Raw genomic sequence first — 26,085 nt, forward strand, 5'->3', positions numbered from 1 at the left:
CGAAACAAAATTAAACACTCAAATCTTTCAAAATTAGTCAGTTCATTAATGCAAACCAGAAACACTACAGAATTCACCATTCTAAGAAGTAACAACACTATTACCTAAAAAATGGAAAGTTAAGAATAAGAACTACGCCACTCTCTCTCTTCATCCTCCAAGATGGGGGGTGGGGGGCGGAATTAAGAACTAAAGTTACTGGCTTTGTGCACCACATTTTTATCTTAGTCTGAGGCCTGATTTGGAATAATGTGGTAACCTATTTGTCAAAGTGTGGCATACTCATTTTACTTATTACTACTCAAAATGACAACAGACTAAACTTTTTTGTAATGATCAAAAAGTGCCATTCATTGAATACTGAATGTATTTAAGGTATAATTTTAAAATCTTCATACACTCCACATCAATCCATTTAATCCCATCAATCAGAGGGCTAGGAATTACTATCCATTTTACAGCAGGAAACAGAACCCATTTACATCTCAGTCTGACCAGGCAAGCTACTGAAAAATGTCATCAACCCCTCCCAAGGAAAAGATCAAAACCAAGTTTTAAATTTCATTACATGTTAAAAGAAAAAACACAAAATGCACTATTGGCATATTTTCTTTGACTGTCAAATGGATGTGAAAATGTATTAACACTAGGCACATCTCTAGGTGATAAAGTTGTGAAGTTAACACTCCACTACTACAAAAACTCATCCTTAAGTGATAGCATTCAAAACTATGGACAATAGGTTTATTTTCTTTTTAATTCTTATCCAAATTACTTCCAAAAACAGAAAACCAGACATATCAAAAGAAAAAGTAATTTTTAAAATACTTTATAGAGGCACAGAAAAGTAAAACCAACAAATACTTACTTCCCCCTCCATGAATGTTTTGTTGTGTAGAAACATGCTAAATCCTTATTTTCCTTAATAATGTTCATTTTGTGCTGAATCCTGAAAGATAAAAATATGGGTAAATTTTGTAATAGTGCTAATCTTAAGAGTTTCTCCACAATCTCCCACACCATATTTTCATAGACTGCCATATGGTACTGATTTTAAGACATCTATTTTTTCTACAGGACCATAAGGATGGTCTGTTCACCTCTCTATCAGAGAGCCTTTAGCACGCTATCTTGTCACAGCTCTTTTCCACTATGCTGAGTTTGAGGTCAAGAATTGCCCTTGTATCAACATACCAAGAACAGAGAATCTAGTAAAAAGTGTTAAAGTAAATGAATCTTTAAATCTCACATTGCCAAATGATATTTTAACACATGACTGTCAAGTGTCAAACCAATTCTAAAAGGTATTTTGTCTAGCAGCTAAGTGCCGGCCATCTTGCTGTCACTGTCACTTTAAAGGGAACTTACTATAAATAAGTAAGCTTTAACTTGAACAATATTCTCATTATAAAAGTAATTTAGTAAAAGTTAAAATGTTGGTCACTCCGTCATGTCCAGCTCTTTCAGACCCCATGGACTGTAGCCCACCAGGCTCCTCTGCCCACGGAATTCTCCAGGCAAGAACACTGAAGTGGGTTGCCATTCCCTTCTCCGGGGGATCTTCCCAACCCAGGGATTGAACCCAGATCTCCTGCACTGCAGGCAGATTCCTGACTGTCTGAGCCACCAAGGAAGCCCAAAAGTAATTTAAGTACATAGTAAAAACATTTTTAATGTTCATAAAGTAACTCATCTTTCATTCTAGCAACCAAAGATGCTAACTTTCCTTCTTTCAGCTAGAAAAAAAAATGTCTTTTTAAACAAAATTGAGACTGTCATTTATACCACTTAGCTTGTTTTCACAGAATATTAACTTTTTTCCAAGGAATTAAATATTCTTTGAGAAAAAGATTTTTAAGTCACGAGAACGATGTTATTCAAAGTGTAGCTGTAAACATCAAGTGCAGAAATTAAGTGTTCAGAAATGTTTGTTACAGTTTGGTTAGTGAACTCTCTAATTAAACAGGATATAGAACAGTTGAGGATTGCTGACTTGTATGATAAATCACACATGGTATGAGCTTCCTAACAGCCACAGGAAGAGGGACAATGCTACGTGCAATATTTCAAGATCAGTTTGTTGACTGTAACCCTGAAGTGTATAAAATCCAGAATCCATTTAGCTCACGAAAAAATTTCAGTTTATTTAACTTTACACAACTAATTGTATAAACTGGCTACTGATTGGACTAATGGTAAATTCTGAAAATACTACATCATTTGCTTCACACTGAATATAGGGTAAAAATCAATATGATCATTTTACTTCTTTTGTCATTTGGGTACTACTTCCTACCCTTAACACACTCTAAAAAATATTGTAAAATACACAAAGTGTCAATAATGCAAACTGAATGGCTAGAATTACGGCTTACTTAGCTTTCTTCACACCTTTATAAGTCTAAACTTTAATCAACAAGAATTCTTTTCATAAATAGAATAAAACAATTTTTCATTCAAAAATGTTTTTATAACAGCTTTTTGAGACAATTCACACACCTTAAAATTCACCTCTTTAGAAGTGTACAATTCAGAGGTTTTGGTATGTTCACAAAGTTCTACAACCAATACACTATTTTTATCATTCCAAAAAGAAACCCTACTGGCAGCCACTCCCCAGTCCCCCTCACACCCACTACCTGGCAACCATCTACTTTCTGTCACTATGGACCTGTCCATTATGGAATCCCATATAAATAGAATCATAAAACGCGTTGTCTTTGTGGCTGGCTTCTTTCACTTAGCTTAACAAGCGAAACATTTTCAAAGTTTATCCATGTTGCAGCATGCATCAGTTTCCTACTGTACATAAACACATTTTGTTTAACCATTCATCAGTTGATGGACATGTGTGTTGTTTCCATGCGTGCATGCTAAGTTGCTGCTAACAGGTACTCCCAAATAAGGTTCTGTCAAACCTTCTGGAAAAACATCAATTCATGCTCTGAGGAATAACAAGAGAACCACAAGTAATAGCAAATTCAGAGAATCCTTTATTGTCACCAGAGAGAAATTTCTCTTAACAGTCAATGACATCTTCCTACTAGTGTGTATAGACAGCTAAATATAGACCTGTCAGCTGGTGTGCTGCTCTGTTTTTTTCCAGATCATGTATCTGAAATGACACAGGCAGTCAACCAAGAATTATTAAACCAGCAAAAATTATCCCTGCCTTCTGAGTCATCTGTAGTAAATGATATTGCTGGAAAGAAACTTAAGATCTCTGAAAATAGGCCAAAAAAGTGAAAAATTATAGGTCTACGGATGGTATTTTCCCCTCATATACAGTAACTGAGGATTGGGGGGAAAAAAAACGAGAAAAAAAGGAGGACAGAAAAGGTAAATGGATGACACTGAAGAGTGGAGTTTGGATTCTGAGTTCACAGTTTAAGATGGGAATGACTGACTGAACTCTGGCCTATCTAGGAGAAACTGACAAGAAAGAAAATGTGTTTGAGTGAACACTGGCTGATATCATCAAGGGACTGTAAAAGGAAAGTGAGAGAAAAATATAAAATTTTAAAATGTCAGTCACAAAGAATGTTAGGACATGATCTAATAAATCTTTAGGGAGTCTGGGGGAAAAGAATCTTGTAACAACAAAGCAAACTGAAGAATTAAAAAAATAAACCTAAAGAATGATCTTATATAAGTATCACTGATTTGGGGGACAAGTAAGTCAAACGAATCTTTTAGGAGGGGAATTAAGAAGGCATATCTACAACTTTTTGGAGACTTATGAATTCGGGGGTGATAAAAGCACTAGATGCCTGAAAGTTCCTAGGCTAGGGTACATAAAGGGATAAAGGAAAAGAAGATATAACACATTAATATAAAATTAATATAAAACTGAAGACACACAAATGGTCCACAGGTATATGAAAAGATGTTCAATTTCATTATCAGGGAGATGCAACTCAAACTCAAAACTAAAAGATACTGCCTCACACCTGTTAGGATGGCTGTTATCAAGAAAGAAAAAAAAGACAAGTTCTGGCAAGCATGTAAAGAAACTGGAACCTTTGTATACTGTTGATGAGAGTGTAAAATGGTGTGTTATGGAAAACAGTATGGAAGTTGCTCAAAAAATTAAAACAGAGAATTATTAGGGAATCCCATGGTGGCCTAGTGGTTAGGACTTGGTGCTTTTGTTAGGGGTAAAACACTGACTGAAACCACCCACCCTGGCCAGGATCTCTAGTAATCATCTGCATGAATTATTTTATGACAGGAGGTCCTGGTAAGGAACATGGAACTAATAAGCCAACACCAACTGGAAGAGTTCGGGAAAGGTCAAAAGAAGACACCACGTGTCCATCGACCTCCCAGAATCGCTCTCGCTAGCATCCATCTTGGCTGAGCAATGTGGTAAGCCACCAGGAAGGACTCTGAGTCAAAATGACTGGCCAAAGACAACCCAGAAACTAATCTCAGCAACATAAAACCTGAGACTGTCATGTGGCAGAGCAGTTCTCCTGAGTTCCCTTACCCTGCTGCTCTCCACCCGGTGCCCTCTTCCAATAAAGTCTCTTGATTTGTCAGCACATTTCTCCTCAGACAATTCTTTTCCTAGTGTTAGACAAGAGCCCAATCTTGGGGCCCTGAAAGGGACTATACTTTCACTACCGCGGGCCCAGGTTCGATCCCTCGTTAGGTAACTAGGATTCTGCCAGCTACATGTGGCCAAAAAAATAGAATTATCACATGATCCAGAAATCAAAGTTTGAGTATTTATCCAAAAGAACTGAAATTTGGACCTCTAATGAAGGAAGAAACAGAACAGGCTCTATCTCGAAAGCAGGACTCCATCTTGGGCCAAACTGTGGACTTTGAGCTGTATGCCCAGTATCTGTGGAAACATAACAACTGGAAAGCCAGGCCCCCAGAAGGAAGAGCCCTAGGGCTCTCTGTTGCCTAAAAGAATACCCTAATAGTCTGTGTTACCAAACAGAATCATACATTCTATCATGCTTATTAGGGTATGACCACAGGCCTATTGATAATTGTCCACTATTAACTACCTAGGCTTCAGTTCAGTTCAGTTTAGTCGCTCAGTCGTGTCCAACTTTTTGCAACCCCATGAACTGCAGCATGACAGGCCTCCCTGTCTATCACCAACTCCCGGAGCTCACTCAAACTCATGTCCATCGAGTTGGTGATGCCATCAAGCCATCTCATCCTCTGTCGTCCCCTTCTCCTCCTGCCCCCAATCCCTCCCAGCATCAGGGTCTTTTCCAATCAGTCAACTCTTCACATGAGGTGGCCAAAGTATTGGAGTTTCAGCCTCAGCATCAGTCCTTCCAATGAACACCCACAACTAGTTCCCTTTAGGATGGATTGGTTGGATCTCCTTGCAGTCCAAGGGACTCTCAAGAGTCTTCTTCAACACCACAGTTCAAAAGCATCAATTCTTTGGCGCTCAGCTTTCTTAATGGTCCAACTCTCACATCCATACATGACCACTGGAAAAACCACAGCCTTGACTAGACGGACCGTAGGCTTAAGGCATATGAATCATGGGTTAACTTTGATTGTATTTTTCTTTTTTCTTTGTTTAGACTAGTTTCAGGGAATTTGGGGAGGCGGGTTTGGGCACACACTTAGGGTATATAAGGTTTTCACAAAAACTGGTCAGGGTCCTTGGCTAAGAGGAGACTCTGCCTTGTGCCCACCAGTGTAATAAACTGCACTCCACTATCTGCATTGTCCTTCTGAGTGAGTTTGTTTCCCAGAACAAGAGGCTACAACACTAAGAGACGGCACAACCATATTAAGTAATATTCATAAAATATTCATAAAAGTGAGGATGTCTAAACAGTCTAAAGGTCCACCAACAGATGAATGGATTAATAAAATGTGGTATATACAATATGATTCAGTCTTAAAAAAGAAGGATATCCTACAGTCTTCAATAATATCAGTGAAACTTAAAAACATTATGCTAAGTGAAATAAGCCTAAATTATTAGGCTTAATAATTAAGCCTAATTATTAAGCCTTAACAGAAGGACTAATGCCACTTACATGAATTATCTACAATAGTTCAACTCAGAGAAGAAGGTAGAATGGTAGTTGCCAGTGACTGGGTTGGAGGGGAATTGGGGAGTTCTTAATTAATGGGTATAAAGTTTCAGTTATGCAGGATGAGTTAAGTTCTAGAGTCTGTTCTACAGCACTGTGCCTAAATAATGAACAATAACATATGTATACTTAGTATCTGTTAAGAAGAGAGATCTTATGCTAAGTGTTTTCACCTTCCCAAAATTAAATTTTAAAAATTCAAAAAGCCACTACCTTGGCCTGTCATAAAAACTACTGTATTCCTGATGCAGATTACAATGCTAACAAAAAAATATAATGTAGCGTTAAAGGCTTTTCTGGACATCAGAAGTGCCCATGGCCAAAATCAGCACACCTGACAATTTATGCTTTAGGAAGCAACAAGTGACACTGCTATTCTGCACCCAATCCTGAACAACAGTCCAAAAAGGCGAAGCCTAGTAAAATGGAAGTGTGCTTTACAGAAGAAAACCACTCCTCAATCCGAAAAGCTCACCTTCAATCATGTTATATTTAGATATATTTAGATAAAGCAATGCTAAAAGTTCTCCAAGCCAGGCTTCAACAATACGTGCTCTGTGAACTTCCAGATGTTCAAGCTGGTTTTAGAAAAGGCAGAGGAACCAGAGATCAAATTGCCAACATCAGCTGGATCATCAAAAAAGCAAGAGAGTTCCAAAAAACGTCTATTTCTGCTTTACTGACTATGCCAAAGCCGCCTTTGACTGTGTGGATCACAATAAACTGTGGAAAATTCTGAAAGAGATGGGAATACTAGACCACCTGACCTGCCTCTTGAGAAATCTATATGCAGGTCAGGAAGCAACAGTTAGAATTGGACATGGAACAACAGACTGGTTCCAAATAGGGAAAGGAGTACATCAAGGCTGTATATTGTCACCCTGCTTATTTAACTTATATGCAGAGTACATCATGAGGAACGCTGGGCTGGAAGAAGCACAAGCTGGAATCAAGACTGCCGGGAGAAATATCAATAACCTCAGATACACAGATGACACCACCCTTATGGCAGAAAGTGAAGAGGAACTAAAGAGCCTCTTGATGAAAGTGAAAGAGGAGAGTGAAAAAGTTGGCTTAAAGCTCAACATTCGGAAAGCGAAGATCATGGCATCTGGTCCCATAACTTCATGGGAAATAGGAAAACAGTGGAAACAGTGTCAGACTTTATTTTTCTGGGCTCCAAAATCACTGCGGATGCTGACTGCAGCCATGAAATTAAAAGACACTTACTCCTTGGAAGGAAAGTTATGACCAACTTAGCATATTAAAAAGCAGAGACATTACTTTGCCAACAAAGGTCCGTCTAGTAAAGGCTATGGCTTTTCCAGGGGTCATGTATGGATGTCAGAGTTGGATTGTGCAGAAAGCTGAGTGACGAAGAATTGATGCTTTTGAACTGTGGTGTTGGAGAAGACTCTTGAGAGTCCCTTGGACTGCAAGGAGATCCAACCAGTCCATCCTAAAGGAGATCAGTCCTGGGTATTCACAGGCAGAACTGATGCTGAAGCTGAAACTCCAATACTCTGGCCACCTCATGCGAAGAGCTGACTCACTGGAAAAGACCCTGATGCTTTTTCATGATTGGCAGCAGGAGAATGGGATGACAGACGATGAGATGGCTAGATGGCATCACCGACTCAATGGACATGAGTTTGGGTAAACTCTGGGAGTTGGTGATGGACAGGGAAGCCTGGCGTGCTGCAATTCATGGGGTTGCAAAAAGTCGGACACGACTGAGTGACTGAACTGAACACTGGAGAAAGAAGGAAGGGAAGAAATACTTACCTAAGTAAAGTCAACCCCAGAAATGACAGGTTAATTCAAAGCTCTTATTAATGCCTGCACACCTGAATTAAGATAATGCTTTTCTATTTTAAATGCCGAAATTAGAGAGGGGAGGTGCCCCTGATCAAAAAATTTATGACATGCCCTGAAATTATGCAACAACTAGATTTTATCAGGGCTTCCCGGATGTCCTAGTGGTAAAGAACTCACCTGCCAATGCAGGAGACTTCAGAGATGCGGGTTTGATCCCTAGGTCGGGAAGATCCCGTGGATGAGGGCACGGCAACCCACTCCAGTAGTCTTGCCTGGAGAATCCCATGGACAGAGGAGCCTGGCAGACCACGCTCCTGGGGGTCCATGGGGTTGCAAAGAGTCAGACAAGACTGAAATGACTGAGCATCCAGCACAGCTTTTACTAAGTACTCATCATGTGTTAATGATGACACACAGCATTTACAACCTACTTATGTATCTCACTGTCTCCATAACAACTAAGATATAGGTATGATGATCCTCATTTTATTGACAAGAAAACCGAGAATTAGAAAAATGAAATCACTTCTCTAATGTAACAACTGTTAAGTGGCTGGGCCAAGCTTTTGAACTCAAACTGCTTAACCCCACACTTAAACTAAACTATAATAGTAATACCTTCCCTCAAATTTAGAAAATCAATGGGGAACTCCCTGGTGGTCCAGGGTTAGGACTTCCTGCTTGCACTGCAGGGGGCATGGGTTCACTCCCTGGTCCATTCCCTGGTGGGGGAACTAATATCCCACATGGGATGCAGCCAAAAACAAACAAAATTTTCTTTTAAATTTAGAAAATAAAAATAAATTTATTCTGACCATGTAATTACAGACTTATTGAGAGCATATTCCTAGATTAGTTTAGAACTATTTCCAATTATTATTTTCATTTGGAAATATGATTAAGCACCTGCTGAAAACAACTTTGAAACTCACAATTTTAAGCAGTGAAACAAATTACCATAATCAACACAGGCAAAAGAAATACAACAAAGAGGATGTCTCCAAGGTTGAAATACTCTACCATGGAAAGATAAATATTTTAAATGTTTCCATCCATAGATAAGCTTGGGCTTCCCAGGTGGCACAGTGGTAAAGAATGCCTGCCAAGGCAGCAAATGCGGGATCAATCCCTGGGTCAGTAAGATCCCCTGAGCAGGAAATTGCAACCCAGTATTCTCGCCTGGAAAATTCCACGGACAGAGGAGTCTGGTAGGCTACAGTCCATGGGGTCGCAAAAAGTCAAACACAACGGAGCAGGCATCCACTATAGATAAGCTTAATTCAAAAAAAAAAGTGTTCAAAACAAATACATGACTACAGAAATTTGCTACCAAATGGAGAAAAGACAGTTTCTTCAATAGGTAGTGATGGGAAAACTAGATAGCTTCGTGTGAAAGAATGAAATTCAAATACTTCCTAAACACCATACACAAGGATAAAGTCAAAATGGATTAGAGACCTGTATGTGAGACCACAAACTATAAAACCCTTAAAGCAAAACATAGGCAGAACACTCTGACATAAATTACAGCAAGATCCTCTATGATCCAGTCTCCAAAGTAATGGAAATAAAAACAAAAATAAACAAGCAGGACCTAATTAAACTTCAAAGCTTTTGCAGAGCAAAGGAAACAATAAACAAAGTCAAAAGACAACTCTCAGAATGTGAGAAAATAAAAGCAATTGAAACAACTGACAAAAGGATTAATCTGCAAAATACACAAGCAGTTCACACAGCTCAATACCAGAAAAACAAACAATCCAGTCAAAAAGTGGGCAAAGAAGGAAAAAAAGGGGTGGGGGGGCAGAAGACTTAAACAGACACTTCTCCAAAGAAGGCATACAGATGGCTAATAAACTCATGAAAAGATGCTCAACATCACTCACTACTAAGAAAAATGCAAATCAAAACTACAGTGAGATATCATCACCTCACACCAGTCAGAATGGCCATCATCATAAAGTCTACAAACAATAAATGCTGGAGAGAGTGTAGAGAAAAGGGAACCCTCTTGCACTGTTGATAGGACTGCAAATAGATACAGCCATTATGGAAAACAGTGTGGAGACTTCTTTAAAAACTAAGAATAAACTACCATTGGACCCAGCAATCCTACTACTGGGCATGCAAGCACGCTCATCGCTAACTCATGTCTGACTCTTTGCAACCCCATGGACTGTAACCTGCCAGGCTCCTCTGTCCGTGGGATTCTCCAGGCAAGAATACTGGAGTGGGTTGACACTTCCTTTTCCAACTATTGGACATACACCTGAGAAAACCATAACTGAAAAAGACACATGTACTCCAATATTCATTGCAGCACTATTTACAATAGCTAGCACGTGGAAGCAATCTAGAGGTCCATCGACAGATGAACAGATAAAAGAGATGTGGTACATATATACAAAGGAGTATTAGCCATAAAAAGGAACACATCTGAGTCAGCTCTAATGAGGTGGATGAACCCACAGCCTATTACACAGAGTGAAGTAAGTCAGGAAGAGAAAGACAGATATCCTGTATTAATGCATCTATATGGAATCTAGAAAGATAGTACTGATGAACCTATTTGCTGGACAGCAATAGACACAGACATAAAGAACAGACTTGTGGACATAGTCGGGGAAGGAGAGGGTGGGACAAATTGAAAGAGTATCATGGAAACATATACATTACCATATGTAATATAGATAGTGGGAATTAGTTGTATGATGCAGGGAGCTCAAATCGATGCTCTGTGACAACCTAGAGGGTTGGAATGGTAAGCGAGGTGGGAGGGAGGTTCAAGAGGGAGGGAACATGTGTATACCTATAGCTGATTCATGTTAATGTATGGCAGAAACGAACACAATATTGTAAAGCATTATTCTCCTTTAATAATACATATTTTTCAAAAAAGAAATATGATACCAACTGGTGATTTCAGGATCTTTTAAGTTCAACTGAAAATACTAGTATAACTAACAATGAATTTTTAAAACAACCAGATTAATGAGATCTGAGTTGGACCTAATTCCCGACAGTGTACTATTAACCTCTCTAAGTAAATCTATTTTATATACTCAAAACCTCAATCATTTGTGATAAAGTCATTTCATCTAATGAAGACAACCAGTGTGGAAACTGCATTAACACTTTCAGACCCTGAGGGTATTTTCAGAAGAGCAGGTATTAATATCTAACAAATCGTACTCCACTAGAGAACGGAATGGCAAGCCACTTCAGTACTCTTGCTTTGAGAACCCCATGAACAGTATGAAAAGGCAAAGAGATATGACACTGAAAGATGAACTCCCCAGGTAGGTAGGTGCCCAATATGCTACTTAATATGAGCAGAGAAAGTAACTCCAGAAGGAATGAAGAGGCTGAGTCAAAGCGAAAACAACGTCCAGCTGTAGATGTGTCTGGTGGTGAAAGTAAAGTCCCATGCTGTAAAGAACAATACAGCACAGGAACTTGGAATGTTAGGTCCATGAATAAAGGTAAATTGTGAAAGTGAAAGCCACTCAGTCATGTCCAATTCTTTGTAACCCCATGGACTATACTGTCCACGGAATTCTTCAGGCTAGAATACTGGAGTGGGTAGCCTTTCCCTTCTCCAGGGGATCTTCCCAACCCAGGGATTGAACCTAGGTCTCCCGCATTGCAGGCACATTCTTTACCAGCTGAGCCACAAGGAAAGCTGGTCAAACAGGAGATGGCAAGAGTGAACCTTGACATTTTAGGAATCAGTGAACTAAAATGTACCAGAAGGGTGAATTTAATTCAGCTGACCATTATATCTACTACTGTGGGCAAGAATTCCTCAGAAGAAATGGGAGTAGCCCTCATAGTCAATAAGAGAGTCCAAAATGCAGTACTTGGGTGCAATCTCAAAAACAACAAAATGACCTCTGTTCATTTTCAAGGGTAACCATTCAGTATCACCATAATCTAAGTCTATGCCCCAACCACTACTGCTGAAGTGGCTGATGCTGAATGGTTCTATGAAAACCTCCAAGACCTTCTAGAACTAACACTAAAAAAAGATGTCCGTTCATCATAGGGGACTGGAATGCAAAAGTAGGAAGTCAAGGGATACCTGAAGTAACAGGCAAGTTTGGCCTTGGAGAACAAAATGAAGCAGGCAAAGGGTAACAGAGCTTTTCCAAAAGAACTCACTGGTCATAGAAAACACCCTTTTTCAAGAACACAATGAAAAGAAAAAAAATACTTAGAAATAAATCTACCTAAAGAAATAAAAGACCTATATATAGAAAACTATAAAACACTGATGAAAGAAATCAAAGATAACACAAACAGATGGAGAAATATACCATGTTTATGGACTGGAAGAATCAATATAGCGAAAATGAGTGTACTACCCAAAGCAATCTATAGATTCAATGTGATCCCTATCAAGCTACCAATGGTATTTTTCAGAGAACTAAAACAAATAATTTCACAATTTGTATGGAAATACAGAAAACCTTGAATAGTCAAAGCAATCTTGACAAAGAAGAATGGAACTGGAAGAATCAACCTACCTGACTTCAGGCTATACTACAAAGCTACAGTCATCAAGACAGTTTGGTCCTGGCACAGAGACAGAAATATAGATCAATGGAACAAAATAGAAAGCCCACAGATAAATCCATACACCTATGGACACCTTATCTTTGACAAAGGAGGCAAGAATATACAATGGAGAAAAGACAATCTCTTTAACAAATGGTGCTGGGAAAACTGGTCAACCAACTGTAATAGAATGAAACTAGAACACTTTCTATCACCATACACAAAAATAAACTCAAAATGGATTAAAGATCTAAATGTAAGACCAAAAACTACGAAATCCTAGAGGAAAACATAGGCAAAACAGTCTGACATAAATCACAGCAGGATCCTCTATGATCTACCTCCCAGAGTAATGGAAATAAAAGCAAAACAAATGGTACCTAATTAAACACAGAAGCTTTTGCACAACGAAGGAAACTATAAGCAAGGTGAAAAAACAGTTGTCAGAATGGGAGAAAATAATAGCAAACAAAGCAACTGACAAAGAATTGACCAAAAATATACAAGCAGCTCCTGCAGTCCAATTCCAGAAAAATAAATGACCCAATCAAAAAATAAGCCAAAGAACTAAACAGACATTTCTACAAAGAAGACACACAATGACTAACAAACACATGAAAAGATGCTCAACATCACTCATTATCAGAGAAATGCAAACCAAAACCACAATGAGGTACCATCTCACACAAGTCAGAATGGCTGCTCTCCAGAAGTCTACCAGCAATAAATGCTGGAGAGGGTGTGGAGAAAAGGGAGTCCTCTTACACTGTTGGCGGGAATGCAAACTAGTACAGCCACTATGGAGAACAGTGTGGAGATTCCTTAAAAAACAGGAAACAGAACTGAAATACGACCCAGCAATCCCACTCCTGGGCATACACACCGAGGAAACCAGAATTGAAAGAGACAAATGTACTCCAATGTTCATTGCATCACTGTTTATAATAGCCAGGACATGGAAGCAACCTAGAAATCCATCGGCAGATGAATGGATAAGAAATCTGTGACACACATACACAATGGAGGAATCACTCCTACTGAGGGGGATGAAACTTGAGCCTATTATACAGATTGAAGTAAGTCAGAAAGAAAAACACAAATACAGTATATTAATGCATATTATGGAATTTAGAAGGATGGAAATGATGACCCTACATGTGAGACAGCAAAACAGACACAGATATAAAGAACAGTCTCTGGGACTCTGTGGGAGAGGGCAAGGGTGGGATGATTTGAGAGAATAGCACTGAAACATGTATATTATCATATATGAAACAGATTGCCAGTCCAGGTTCGATGCATGAGACAGGGTGCTCAGGGATGGTGTACTGAGATGACCCTGAGGGATGGGATGGGGAGGGCTCAGGATGGGGAACACATGTACACCCATGGCTGATTCATGTCAATGTATGGCAAAAACCACTACAACATTGTAAAGTAATTAGCCTCCAATTAAAATAAATTAATTAATAATAAAAAAAAGAAAACAAGAGACTACTCATCACATGGACATCACCAAATGGTCAATATCGAATTCAGACTGACTATATTCTTTGCAGATGAAGATATTGAGAGATCTATACAGTCAGCAAAAACAAACCGGAAGCTGACTGTGGCTCTGATCATGAACTCCTTATTGCCAAATTCAAACTCATATTCAAGAAAGTACAGAAAACCACTAGGCCATTCAGGTATGACCTAAATCAAATCCCTTATGATTATATAGTGGAAGTGAGAAATAGATTCAAGGGATTAGACCAGATAGACAGAGTGCCTGAAGAACTATGGACAGAAATTCATAATATTGTATAGGAAGCAGTGATCAAAACCATCCCCAAGAAAAAGAAATGCAAAAAGGCAAAATGGTTGTCTGAGGAGGCCTTACAAATAGCTGAGAAAAGAAGAAGAGCGAAAGGCAAAGGAGAAAAGGAAAGATATGCCCATCTAAATGCAGAGTCCCAAAGAATAGCAAGGAGAGATAAGAAAGCCTTCCTCAGTGATCAACACAAAGAAATATAGGAAAACAATAGAAGGGGAAAGACTAGAGATCTCCTCAAGAAAATCAGGGATGCCAAGGGAACTTTTCATGCAAAGATGGGCACAATAAAGGACAGAAATGGTATGGATGTAACACAAGCAGAAGATACTATGAAAAGGTGACAAGAATACACAGAAGAACTATATAAAAAAGATATTAATGATTCATGTAATGACAATGGTGTGATCAATCACCTAGAGCCAACCACTTGAAGGGTGAAGTCAAGTAGGCCTTAGGAAGCAACACTACAAGCAAAGCTAGTGGAGGTGATGGAATTCCAGCTGATCTATGTCAAATCCTAAAAGATGCTGTTAAAGTACTTCACTCAATATGCCAGCAAATTTGGAAAACTTAGCAGTGGCCACAGGACTGGAAAGGTCAGTTTTCACTCCAATCCCAAAGAAAGGTAGTGCCAAAGAATGTTAAAACTACTGCACAACTACACCCATTTCATAGGCTAGCAAAGTGATGCTCAAACTTCTCCAAGCTAGGCTTCAAAACTATGTGAACTGAGAACTTTCAGATGTTCAAGCTCACTTTAGAAGAGGCTAAAAAGATCAAATTGTCAACATCTGTTTGATCATAGAAAAAGCAAGAGAATTCCAGAAAAACATCTACCTCTGTTTCACTGACTAAAGCTTTGGGACCACAAAAAAATGTGGAACATTCTTAAAGAGATGAGAATACCAGACCACCTTACCTGCCTCCTGAGAAATCTTTATGCAGGTCAAGAAGCAACAGTTAGAACCGGACATGGAACAACGGACTGGTTCCAAATTGGAAGAGGAGTACATCAAGGCTGTATATTGTAACCCTGCTCATTTAACTTGTATGTAGAGTAGCTGATCGTGTAAGCCGGACTGAATGAAGCACAAGCTGGAATCAAGACTGCCAGGAGAAATATCAATAACCTCAGATATACAGATGACACCACCCTTATGGCAGAAAGCAAAGAGGAACTAAAGAACCTCTTGATTAAAGTGAAAGAGGAGAGTGAGTGAAAAAGCTGGCTTAAAGCTCAACATTCAAAAAATTAAGATCACGGCATCTGGTCCCATCACTTCACGGCAAATTAGATGGGCAAACAATGGAAACAGTGAGAGACTCTATTTTCTTGGGCTCCAAAATCACTGCAGATGGTGACTGTAGCCATGAAATTAAGACACTTACTCCTTGGAAGAAAAGCTATTACAAACTTAAGACTGCATCTTAGAATGCTGAGACATTACTCTGCCAACAAAGGTCCATCTAGTCAGAGCTATGGTATTCCAGTAGTCATGTATGGATGTGAGAGTTGGACCATAAAGAAAGTTGAGTGCCAAAGAAATGATGCTTTTGAACTGTGGTGCTGGAGAAGACTCTTGAGAGTCCCTTGGACTGCAAGGAGATCCAACCAGTCCATTCTAAAGGAAATCAGTCCTGAATATTCATTGGAAGGACTGATGCTGAAGCTGAAGTTCCAATACTTTGGCCTCCTGATGGAAAGAAGTGATTCCTTAGAAAAGACCCTGATGCTGGGAGGAGAAGAGGATGAGACGGTTGGTTGGCATCACTGACTCAATGGACACGAGTTTGAGCAGGCACTGGGAGACGGTGAAAGGCAGGGAAGCATGGCAAGCTGCAGTCCACGGGTTCGGCAAAGAGTCAGACACGACTGAGATACTGAACAACAAAAGGTATTAATAACTGACTAGTGGATGATGGTAATGCACAAATACATGAAAAATGCCAAAAAAAAAAAAAGAATATTCTGTGCTTGACAATGCATCACTTAAAGTGAGAGTTGGAATAATTGCTAGAGAACCATTGGAAAATGAGTAATAGCAAGTCTAGGGTTCCTCCAAGTGCAGTGGTAGGTGATGATTCTATCTGGGAAGACTCACTTGGAATATTTCCGGTAGCACAGAGATTGTAGTGGCTATCTCACATGCTAAACATTAACCTAATGATTAGCCCCAAAGCTAGTATTAGTAAGATATACAATAAAATTGTTTTAATAATCTATTACCAAGGTAAAACTGGTGAATTTTTAAAATTGTACTTATGGTCAAAGACACATTAGTGGTAACCGTCATTTTTTGGCTGTATGACTTTGAACAAAAGTTTCTTCACTTCTCAGAATCCCAGTTTATCTATAGAGATGACAGTACTTGTCTCAAAGGGCCATGGTGAGGACCAAGTGAGATAATCTGAATAAAGGCATTAGTGTGACATTTGGCTCAGAATAAGCACTCAAAAATGTAGTTAGCATTTTTGTTAGCAATCATAATAACTACTGTACTTTAAATATACTACCCCAGATACACAATAGTTCTTTTGAATGTTATTACTACAGCTTTCGTTTTCAAGATTACTTGTAGGCCAAGCATTTTTAAAGATATTTAGCAGGGAAAGTTATTAAGTTACTTGATCCTTTATAAGTGGAAAAGACTCACTAACTTTAGTCCTTGTGTATTATTCAATGTATATCACCAATATGTGTCACTTAGAATTTCCACCTCCAAACATACAATGTTATGTTGATTTAAACAGTATTCTAAAGCTTTTACCTGCTCATTCAAAAATAACGATACCAATATACCATATTTCTTAAACTATGTGGAATATATCAGGGCATTATAATTATTTTATTCCTTATGGTTTTCCTAAAATGCTTTCAAAAAGAACATAAAAGATAAGCCAAGATAATCATAAGATTATTTTAAAAGATTTTTTTTTAATTTTAAAAATTAAGTCAACTATAAGCATCAATTTTATTTACTAAATTTAAAATATCTCCCATTAGGCATTTGAAATTTCAATTATTAGAAATGTATTTTTACCTGAAATCAACCTAATAGTTTTTAAAATTTATTTTTCATTGAAGGATAACTGCTTTATAGAATTTTGCTGTTTCTGTCAAACCTCAACATGAATCAACCATAGGTATACATATATCCCCTCTCTTCCATCTCCCTCCCATCCCACCCCTCTAGGTTGATATCCCTCTTTGAGTTTCCTGAGCCACACAGAAAATTCCCATTGGCTATCTGATTTACATATGGTATGTAAGTTTCCATCTTACTCTTTTCCATACACCTCACCCTCTCCTCCCCTCTCCCCATGTCCATAAGTCTATTCTCTGTCTGCTTCTCCATTGTTGCCCTGTAAATAAATTCTTCAGTACCATTTTTCTAGTTTCCATACATGTGCGTTAGAATACGATATTTATCTTTCCCTTCCTGACTTACTTCACTCTGTATAATAGGTTTTAGGTTCATCCACCTCATTAGAACTGACTGCGTTCCTTTTTATGGCTGAGTAATATTGCATTGTGTATATGTACCACGACTTCTTTATCCATTCATCCGTCGATGGACATCTAGGATGCTTCCATGTTCTAGCGATTGTAAATAGTGCTGCAATGAACAATGGGATACATGTGTCTGTTTCAGTTTTGGTTTCTTTAGGGTATATGCCTAGGAGTGGTATTGCTGGGTCATGTGGTAGTTTTATTCCTAGTTTTTTAGGGAATCTCCATACCGTATTCCATTGTGGCTGTATCAATTTACATTCCCCCCAACAGTGCAAGAGTGTTCCCTTTTCTCCACACCCTCTCCAGCATTGTTTGCAGACTTCTTGATGATGGCCATTCTGACTGGTGTGAGGTGATAGCTCATAGTAGTTCTGATTTGCATTTCTCTAATAATGAGCGATGTTGAGCATCTTTTCATGTGTTTGTTAGCCATCTGTATGCCTTCGTTGGAGAGATGTCTGTTTAGGTCTTTTCCCACTTTTTGATTGAGCTGTTCGTTTTTCTGGTATTGAGCTGTATGAGCTGCCTGTATATTTTAGAAATTAATCCTCTGTCAGTTGTTTCATTTGCTATTATTTTCGCCCATTCTGAGGCCTGTGTTTTCACCCTGCTTATAGTTTCCTTTGCTGTGCAAAACCTTTTAAGTTTAATCAGGTCCCACTTGTTTACTTTTGTTTTTATTTCCATTACTCTAGAAGTGGGTCATAGAGGATCTTCCTTTGATTTATGTCATCAAGTGTTCTGCCTCTGTTTTCTCTAAGAGCTTTACAGTTTCTGGTCTTACATTTAGGTCTTTAATCCCTTTTGAGTTTATCTTTGTATATGGTGTTAGGAAGTGTTCTAATTTTATTCTTTTACATGTAGCTGTCCAATTTTCCCAGCACCATTTATCAAAGAGGCTGTCTTTGCCCCACCGTATATTCTTACCTCCTCTGTCAAAAATAAGGTACCCATAGGTGTATAGGTTTATTTCTGGGCTTTCTATCTTGTTCCAATGATCTATATTTCTGTTTTTGGCCAGTACCATACTGTCTTATTGACTGCAGCTTTGTTGTATAATCTGAAGTCAGGAAGGTTGGTTGATTCCTACAGCTCCATTTCTTTCTCAAGAATCCTTTGGCTATTCAGGGTCTTATGTGCTTCCATATGAATTGTGAAATTTTTTGTTCTAGTTCTATGAAAAATGCCATTGGTAATTTGACAGGGAGCACACTGAATCTGTAGATTGCATTTGGTAGTATAGTCATTTTCACAGTATTGATTCTTCTTATCCAGGAATATGGAATATCTCTCCATCTATTTATGTCATCTTTGATTTCTTTTACTAGTCTTACAATTTTCTGTGTACATTTCTTTTGTCTCTTTCAGTTCAGTTCAGTTGCTCAGTTGTGTCTTACTCTTTGCGACCCAATGAACCACAGCACACCAGGCCTCCCTGTCCATCACCAACTCCCAGAGTTTACCCAAACTCATGTCCATCGAGTCGGTGATGCCATCCAGCCATCTCATCCTCTGTCGTCCCATTCTTCTCCTACCCTCAGTCGTTCCCAGCATCAGGGTCTTTTCAAATGAGTCAGTTTGTCTCATTAGGATGTTTATTCCTAGGTATTTAATTATTTTTGTTGCAATGGTGAATGGGATTGATTACTAATTTCTCTTTCTGATTTTTCATTGTTAGTATATAGAAATACAAATGATTTCTTTGTATTGATTTTGTATCCTGTGACTTTGCTAAATTCACTGATTAGCTCTAGTAATTTTCTGATACTATCTCTAGGGTTTTCTATGTGCAGTATCATGTCATCTGCAAACCGTGGGAACTTTATTTCTTCTTTTCCAATCTAGATTCCTTTTATTTCTTTTTCTTCTCTGATTGCTATAGCTAAGACTTTCAGAACGATGTTTAATAATAGTGGCGAAAGTGGACACCCTTGTCTTATTCCTGATCTTAGGGGGAATGCTTTCAGTTTTTTACCATTGAGAATAATGTTTGCTGTAGGCTTATCATACATGGCCTTTACTATGTTGAGTCAGGTTCCTTTTTCTGAAGAGTTTTAACCATAAATGGGTGTTGAATTTTGTCAAAGGTTTTTTCTACATCTACTGATATTATCATATTGTTTTTATCTTTCAATTTTTTAATATGGTGTATCACAATGACTGATTTGCATATACTGAACAATCCTTGCATCCCTGGAATAAACCCAACTTGATCATGGTGTATGAGCTTTTTGATGTGTTGCTGAATTCTGTGAAACCAACCTAATAGTCTTAAATTTATGTTTGATGTCTTTAAGTTACAGCTTATGAAGCTTTTGGGAAAAAGAATTTTACTCCATAGAAATAATCCCCATTCAATTATCTCCTCTGAATATTTCTTAAATAAGCCCTAAACGTGGTCCTTGAACTGTTGCTTATCAGCAAAAACTCATAAGCAACCATAATTCCCACTGATAGTGATGAAAACACTGCAGAATTTCTAGTCTCAGGTGTAGGAGCATAACAGTTATTTATAGGCACATTCTATAAATAACAGCAAACTGTCCAGGTAAAAAAATATAAAAATTGTTAGGTGAGATCTTGGTAGCAGCTGTATCATCAGCATTTGCTATCCTGCCAGGTATCGACATGCTATTCAAATTAGCAAGAGCTTATGTGTTCAAACTAATTACTGCTTAAATTTCATCTCCATTCTTTCAAGACAGTCCCTCTTCAAATTCTCAAAGATCTTTTTGATAAAAACTCAAGTATACAAGCCCTTTGTAACTAAATCACCTGGAAAAGATCTCTAATTTTTGCAAGTTGGCTTCACTTGTTCTCATTCTATATCCTAATAATACACTACTAACAGAGCTTTTCTGCAACTTTTCAGTTTGTCTTTTAAAAGACCTGCACGAGGGGTTAAAAAGTCAAATTCAAGGCAATAGGCATTCTGGCTAGATCCGCCTTTTTCAAGGAGTCCCTTGCTTCATCCTTTCAAATAACACTTAAGGTTTTCACATTCCTATTACTGGCAGTAAAACTGACAATCCATTTAAAATCATTTACACATAAAATAAGAACAATCTTTTGGACAATATAGTTTTGACACAAAAGTGCAGGACTTGAGAGTTCACTGAGAGACACCTACATCAAAATGACATTTAGAACAAAAAGCAGTACGAAGGGACTCAGCATCACAAACACTTAAGCAGACTGTTGCTAGTTAGTCCCAAATTCGGTCTGACTCTTTTGTGACCCCAGGGACTATACAGCCAGGCAGGTTCCTCTGTCCATGGGATTTCCAAAGCAAGTATACCGGAATGGGTTGCCATCTCCTCCTCTAGGGGATCATTCTGACCCAGGGACTGAACCTGTGTCTCCGGCACTGCAGGTGAATTCTTTACCATTGAGCCCTCCAAGCAGATTACAGTCAGGCAGTCAGGGTATAAGCAAAAGAATTTGCACGCACAGCAAAATTAAGTTTATGTGCATGGCTTGTGTTAAGTAAAAACTCACACACAGCCCTTACTTAGCCCAGGATGAATGAGTATACTCAGAAAAATAATACACTAGCAAATGAATGAAGGAAATGGTTTTAATCAAGGCTATTTGCCTTCAAAGCACACACTTTGCATGACCAATTGGAAAGGATTTTTACACAAATATGAAAACTTCCAAAGAGCAGATAAGATACTAACTTTCCACCTTGAATTTGTAAAATGAAAGAATAAACTCTTTCATCATTTTGCGCTCACTCTCAAGTAATGAAGTAAAAATATGAGTCTGTCTTGAAATGACTCAAAAAAAATGGGTGTCTAATGTAAATTTCTTTCAACTTGGCTATTGGTGAAAACTTTTATGTTGGGGGAAAACTGCATTTGCCTTTATTTTCTGAGCAAACTCTCCTACAACAGAACACTTTTTCTGCTACACTGTGAAATTACACCTGAAAATATGGTAGCTATTCACATGATAGAAACTAATTTGTGAACTCAGTATTTCCTCATACATCGACGTCCTACTGAAAATGCAGAAGGAAGGAAAACCATTGCTAAGGCAATGCGGAATAGACGGAGAAACACTGGAAACAGTGTCAGACTTTATTTTTTTGGGCTCCAAAATCACTGCGGATGCTGACTGCGGCCATGAAATTGAAAGACGCTTACTCCTTGGAAGGAAAGTTATGACCAACCCAGAGAACATATTAAAAAGCAGAGACATTACTTTGTCAACAAAGGTCCGTCTAGTCAAGGCTATGGTTTTTCCCGTAGTCATGTATGGATGTGAGAGTTGGACTGTGAAGAAAGCTGAGCGCCGAAGAATTGATGCTCTTGAACTGTGGTGTTGGAGAGGACTCTTGAGAGTCCCTTGGACTGCAAGGAGATCCAACCAGTCCATTCTAAGGGAGATCAGCCCTGGGTGTTCATTGGAAGGACTGATGCTAAAACTGAAACTCCAATACTTTGCCCACCTCATGCGACGAGTTGACTCACTGGAAAAGACTCTGATGCTGGGAGGGATTGGGGGCAGGAGGAGAATGGGAACGACAGAAAATGAGATGGCGGGATGGCATCACTGACTCGATGGAGGTGAGTTTGAGTGAACTCCAGGAGTTGGTGATGGACAGGGAGGCCTGGTGTGCTGTGACTCACGGGGTTGCAAAGAGTCAGAAAAGACTGAGCAACTGAACTGAACTGAACTGAAGGCAAAGGCTGACCCGAGTAACGACCAAAGAGAGAATCCCTTATTACTGGCTTTTTAAAGAGCCTAGTTTTATTTGTAACTGGATTCAAAACCTAAGTGAATTATATCTCTAGGTTAGGTCAGTTTCAAATAAAAGGTAAAAAAAAAATAGAAATGGTTAACAGAATATTAATTTTTACCCATATTAAAAAGCTACAACTAGACTGTCTTAGAATGTGCTGTGTCTGCGAGAAAAGTGATATGAACTTTAACCCTGTTTTTAAATTTTTAATCTTTATGTTTTAATATATAACTCGTGTAGACAGAAGTATTCATTTAAATAAACAACAAATCAGTAATGTGAATGACATCTACCATACAGGGATCTTTAAACAGCTATAAAATAGATCACTAAGTAAGGTTTTAGTACACTCTATATTAGTTTTCTTTACTTGCTGAAGAACTTCAGAGATAAATATTGTAAGAAAGCCAGTTCAAAGCCAAAATGAACTTTCAAATACTTCTACCATCAAAGGGTAGGGCAAACTAATCTAAAATCCCCTCATTCTCTTTATAAAATCCATTCCTCTCTAATTAGAAACTGAATATATATTCATGAAATAAAAGGGCAAGAGAAATTCAAAAGCAACCCATAAATCTGAAGAAACACTTAACACGATCTCAATGGGGGGAGAAGTAAGCATATATACCACAGCAGTTAATTTTGCTGGCCTTTCCTATTCAATGTAAATTAAATACTGAAAAAGATACCTACCTTTTCATATTTTAGATTACATCTGAAGGGATAATTCTTATTTCTCACAAATAGATCTCTATTTGTTGTAAAATAATAATAATGTTTTTGCCAGGAAAGATACATAGTTATGACTCTTCCCTTTCCAAAATTTAAAAATACCTTGAAATATTCACCTCAGGAAAAAAAAAAAAAAGAACAACTAAGAAATGTGTTCACTTAAGCAATTCTGTGAAATCAGCAGTACTGATCATTTACATATTTCTAGTTTGCACACGTTCTTAACGTGTTTTCTAGACACAAATTTCTATTTCATTTTATCTTTGAATCTAATTTAGCTTATGCAAGAACAAAATATACTAATTCAATAAACTGTTCTTCAGCTCACAAATAGGCACTTAATAATCTTGCTCTCACAGACCCTAATGGTAAAGGAGATTTTCAATTGCCACATTTTAATGTTTTTAACACTATAGCAAACACATAATGGGGGAATAAACTTTATAGGCATATAGCAAATATAACTTGAAGACAGTAAGCATCTTAATAACCAAATCCTGTTCTCCTAATACTAGTACAAGACTAGAGTTTAAGTGGCTACAATTTCCCTTTCTTTGACCCAATACAAAACACAACAACATGTAAACTTCTGGTTTGTCTCTTTTCAAAAAAACCCCTATCATTCCAACTCTGCCATAGAGTTTCACAGTTTACAGAACACTCCCAAATCTATCAAGTTAAAAAAAGAAAAGAAAAGAAAATTCTACTTTTAAAATTAAACCCATTAGCTATAAGTTTCGGGAGGAAAACAGCTTATCTACTCTAAGATTTGATGAACATCCAAAATATATTCTGTGTAAGTTTGAGGGAGCAAGAAACCCCACAGTACTAGTCTAAGAATTGAAGCTTAAATATAATTAGTATAGAATTTACTGAAGCTTCCCAGGTGGTGCAGTGGTAAAAGAATCCACCTGCCAATGCAGGAATCACAAGAAACACGGGTTCCATCCCTGGGTCAGGAAGATCCCCTGGAGCAGGAGAAGCACCATGGACAGAGGAGCCTGGTGTGTTACAGTCCATGAGATTGCAAACAACACAACTGAGCATACACACACACAGAAAGAATTTATTACAAAGTCCCTACATTCATACCTTATCAATCCTTCCATGATGTTTTCACAATTATTACCTGAAAAAATTGGAACATCAAAATAATTTAGATTGCTTTAGGAGTTTTGCTGTCAATCTGGTCATTAAAAGCTCCGGTTCTTATTAACTGCAAAAAAGATATTACCAAACAGCATGTGCTAAATCTGTGAACACTGCTTAAACAGTGCGGCCTACTTCTAAGGGCAACTTAAATTCTGAAACTTTAAAAACCCCACTGATTTTAGACTTATATTAGAGATCACTTTTCCTTTTAAGTAGTCCATAAAAGTATAAGTAAAACTTAAATATGTAGGCTGCTAAATAAAGTTTGAAGAGCATGTGAAAACTACCAGGAAATTCCATGTTTAGCTTTATTGAATGCTGCTGCTGCTGCTGCTAAGTTGCTTCAGTCGTGTCCGACTCTGCGACCCCATAGATGGCAGCTGACCAGGCTCCGCCGTCCCTGGGATTTTCCACACAAGAACACTGGAGTGGGTTACCATTCCCTTCTCCAATGTGTGAAAGTGAAAAGTGAAAGCGAAGTCACTCAGTCGTGTCCGACTAGTAGCGACCCCATGGACTGCAGCCTACCAGGCTCCTCTGTCCATGCGATTTTCTAGGCGAGAGTACTGGAGTGGCTTGCCATTGCCTTCTCCGTGTATTGAATGAATCATACTTAAATACAACTTAGCACAGGTTAACTGTCTCAAGTTTGCAAAAATGTCACAACTATGTTGGCTTAAGTTACTTGCTACAAAGATATCCCCCAACTCACTGATTCTTAAAGGAGTTTCCAGAACTAAGAATCATACCATAAGATAAGAGATGTTACTGACTGGCATGTGCTAACCACCTGTGAAAACAGCTGAAGCAGAAAAAATGTATTGAACGTTTAATTCAATGTATTGAATTAAAGTAATGGTTGCAAGAGTGGAAGTTGGGGTGGGGCTGCTGCCCCTTGAGACACTATGATTAGAAACACGTCTAGGATTTAGGGGATGGAGCTACATACCCCTCAGTAAGCAAGACAGTCCCACAGACTGATGAACTGTCCTCAAATATCCAAGTGACTTTCAAATATCAAAGTGGTCATTCACATAGATAAAAGCCTATTTACAGCTAATCCCAGAATTTAGTTTTATACTAAAATACAAATCATGAAATATGTTTTGCCATTTAATATACACGTTAATTTTCCTGGAATGCATACATCATTAAAAACTTCATGAGAAGTCTGAATTCTCATGGCTTTTCAGAGTATCTGGATTATGTCTGCATTTTTGATGGATTTTTTTTAGTTTTTTTTCTTTCAATACTTTAAAGCTGTCACTCACTTAGCTGTCTTCTGGCTTGCATGGCTTCTCTGCTGTAACTCTTACCTTTGTTTCTTTGTACAAGAATGTTTCTCTTTTCAACAGTTTCTCTCTGGGGAAGGAAGTTTGAATTTGATGTCTTATGCAGGTTTTTTAAGTGGCAGGTGTTTATCCTGCTTGGTGTTCTCTAAGTTTCTTGCACCTCCACTTTGATGTCTAGCATTAGTTTCAGATAATTCTAGATTATTTCCTCAAATATTTCAACATTTCTTCTGCTCTGTCCTGTTCCGGGATTCCAATTATGCATGTATTTAAATGTGTTAGATAGAACCCCCAAGCTCTTGTTCTTTTTTAAAACTCTTTGTGTTTCATTTGGATAATTTCTGATATCTACAAATTCATTGATTCTTTCTTTG

General features: G+C 38.1%; 1 protein-coding gene across 1 annotated transcript in view; it reads right to left on the bottom strand.

Moving 5' to 3' along the window:
* Window positions 1-26,085, bottom strand: part of DNAJC13 (DnaJ heat shock protein family (Hsp40) member C13) — a 171,431-nt gene that overhangs the window by 141,585 nt on the left and 3,761 nt on the right. The window contains exon 2 of the mRNA XM_055413675.2: window positions 869-949. Coding sequence (XP_055269650.2) covers window positions 869-936 — 68 coding nt within the window. The 5' untranslated portion in view covers window positions 937-949. The remainder of the gene's footprint in view (window positions 1-868; window positions 950-26,085) is intronic.

This window comes from Moschus berezovskii, chromosome 1 (genome assembly GCF_049115385.1).
Source record: "Moschus berezovskii isolate FMDL1 chromosome 1, NW_MosBer_1.0, whole genome shotgun sequence".
Lineage (NCBI taxonomy): Eukaryota > Metazoa > Chordata > Mammalia > Artiodactyla > Moschidae > Moschus > Moschus berezovskii.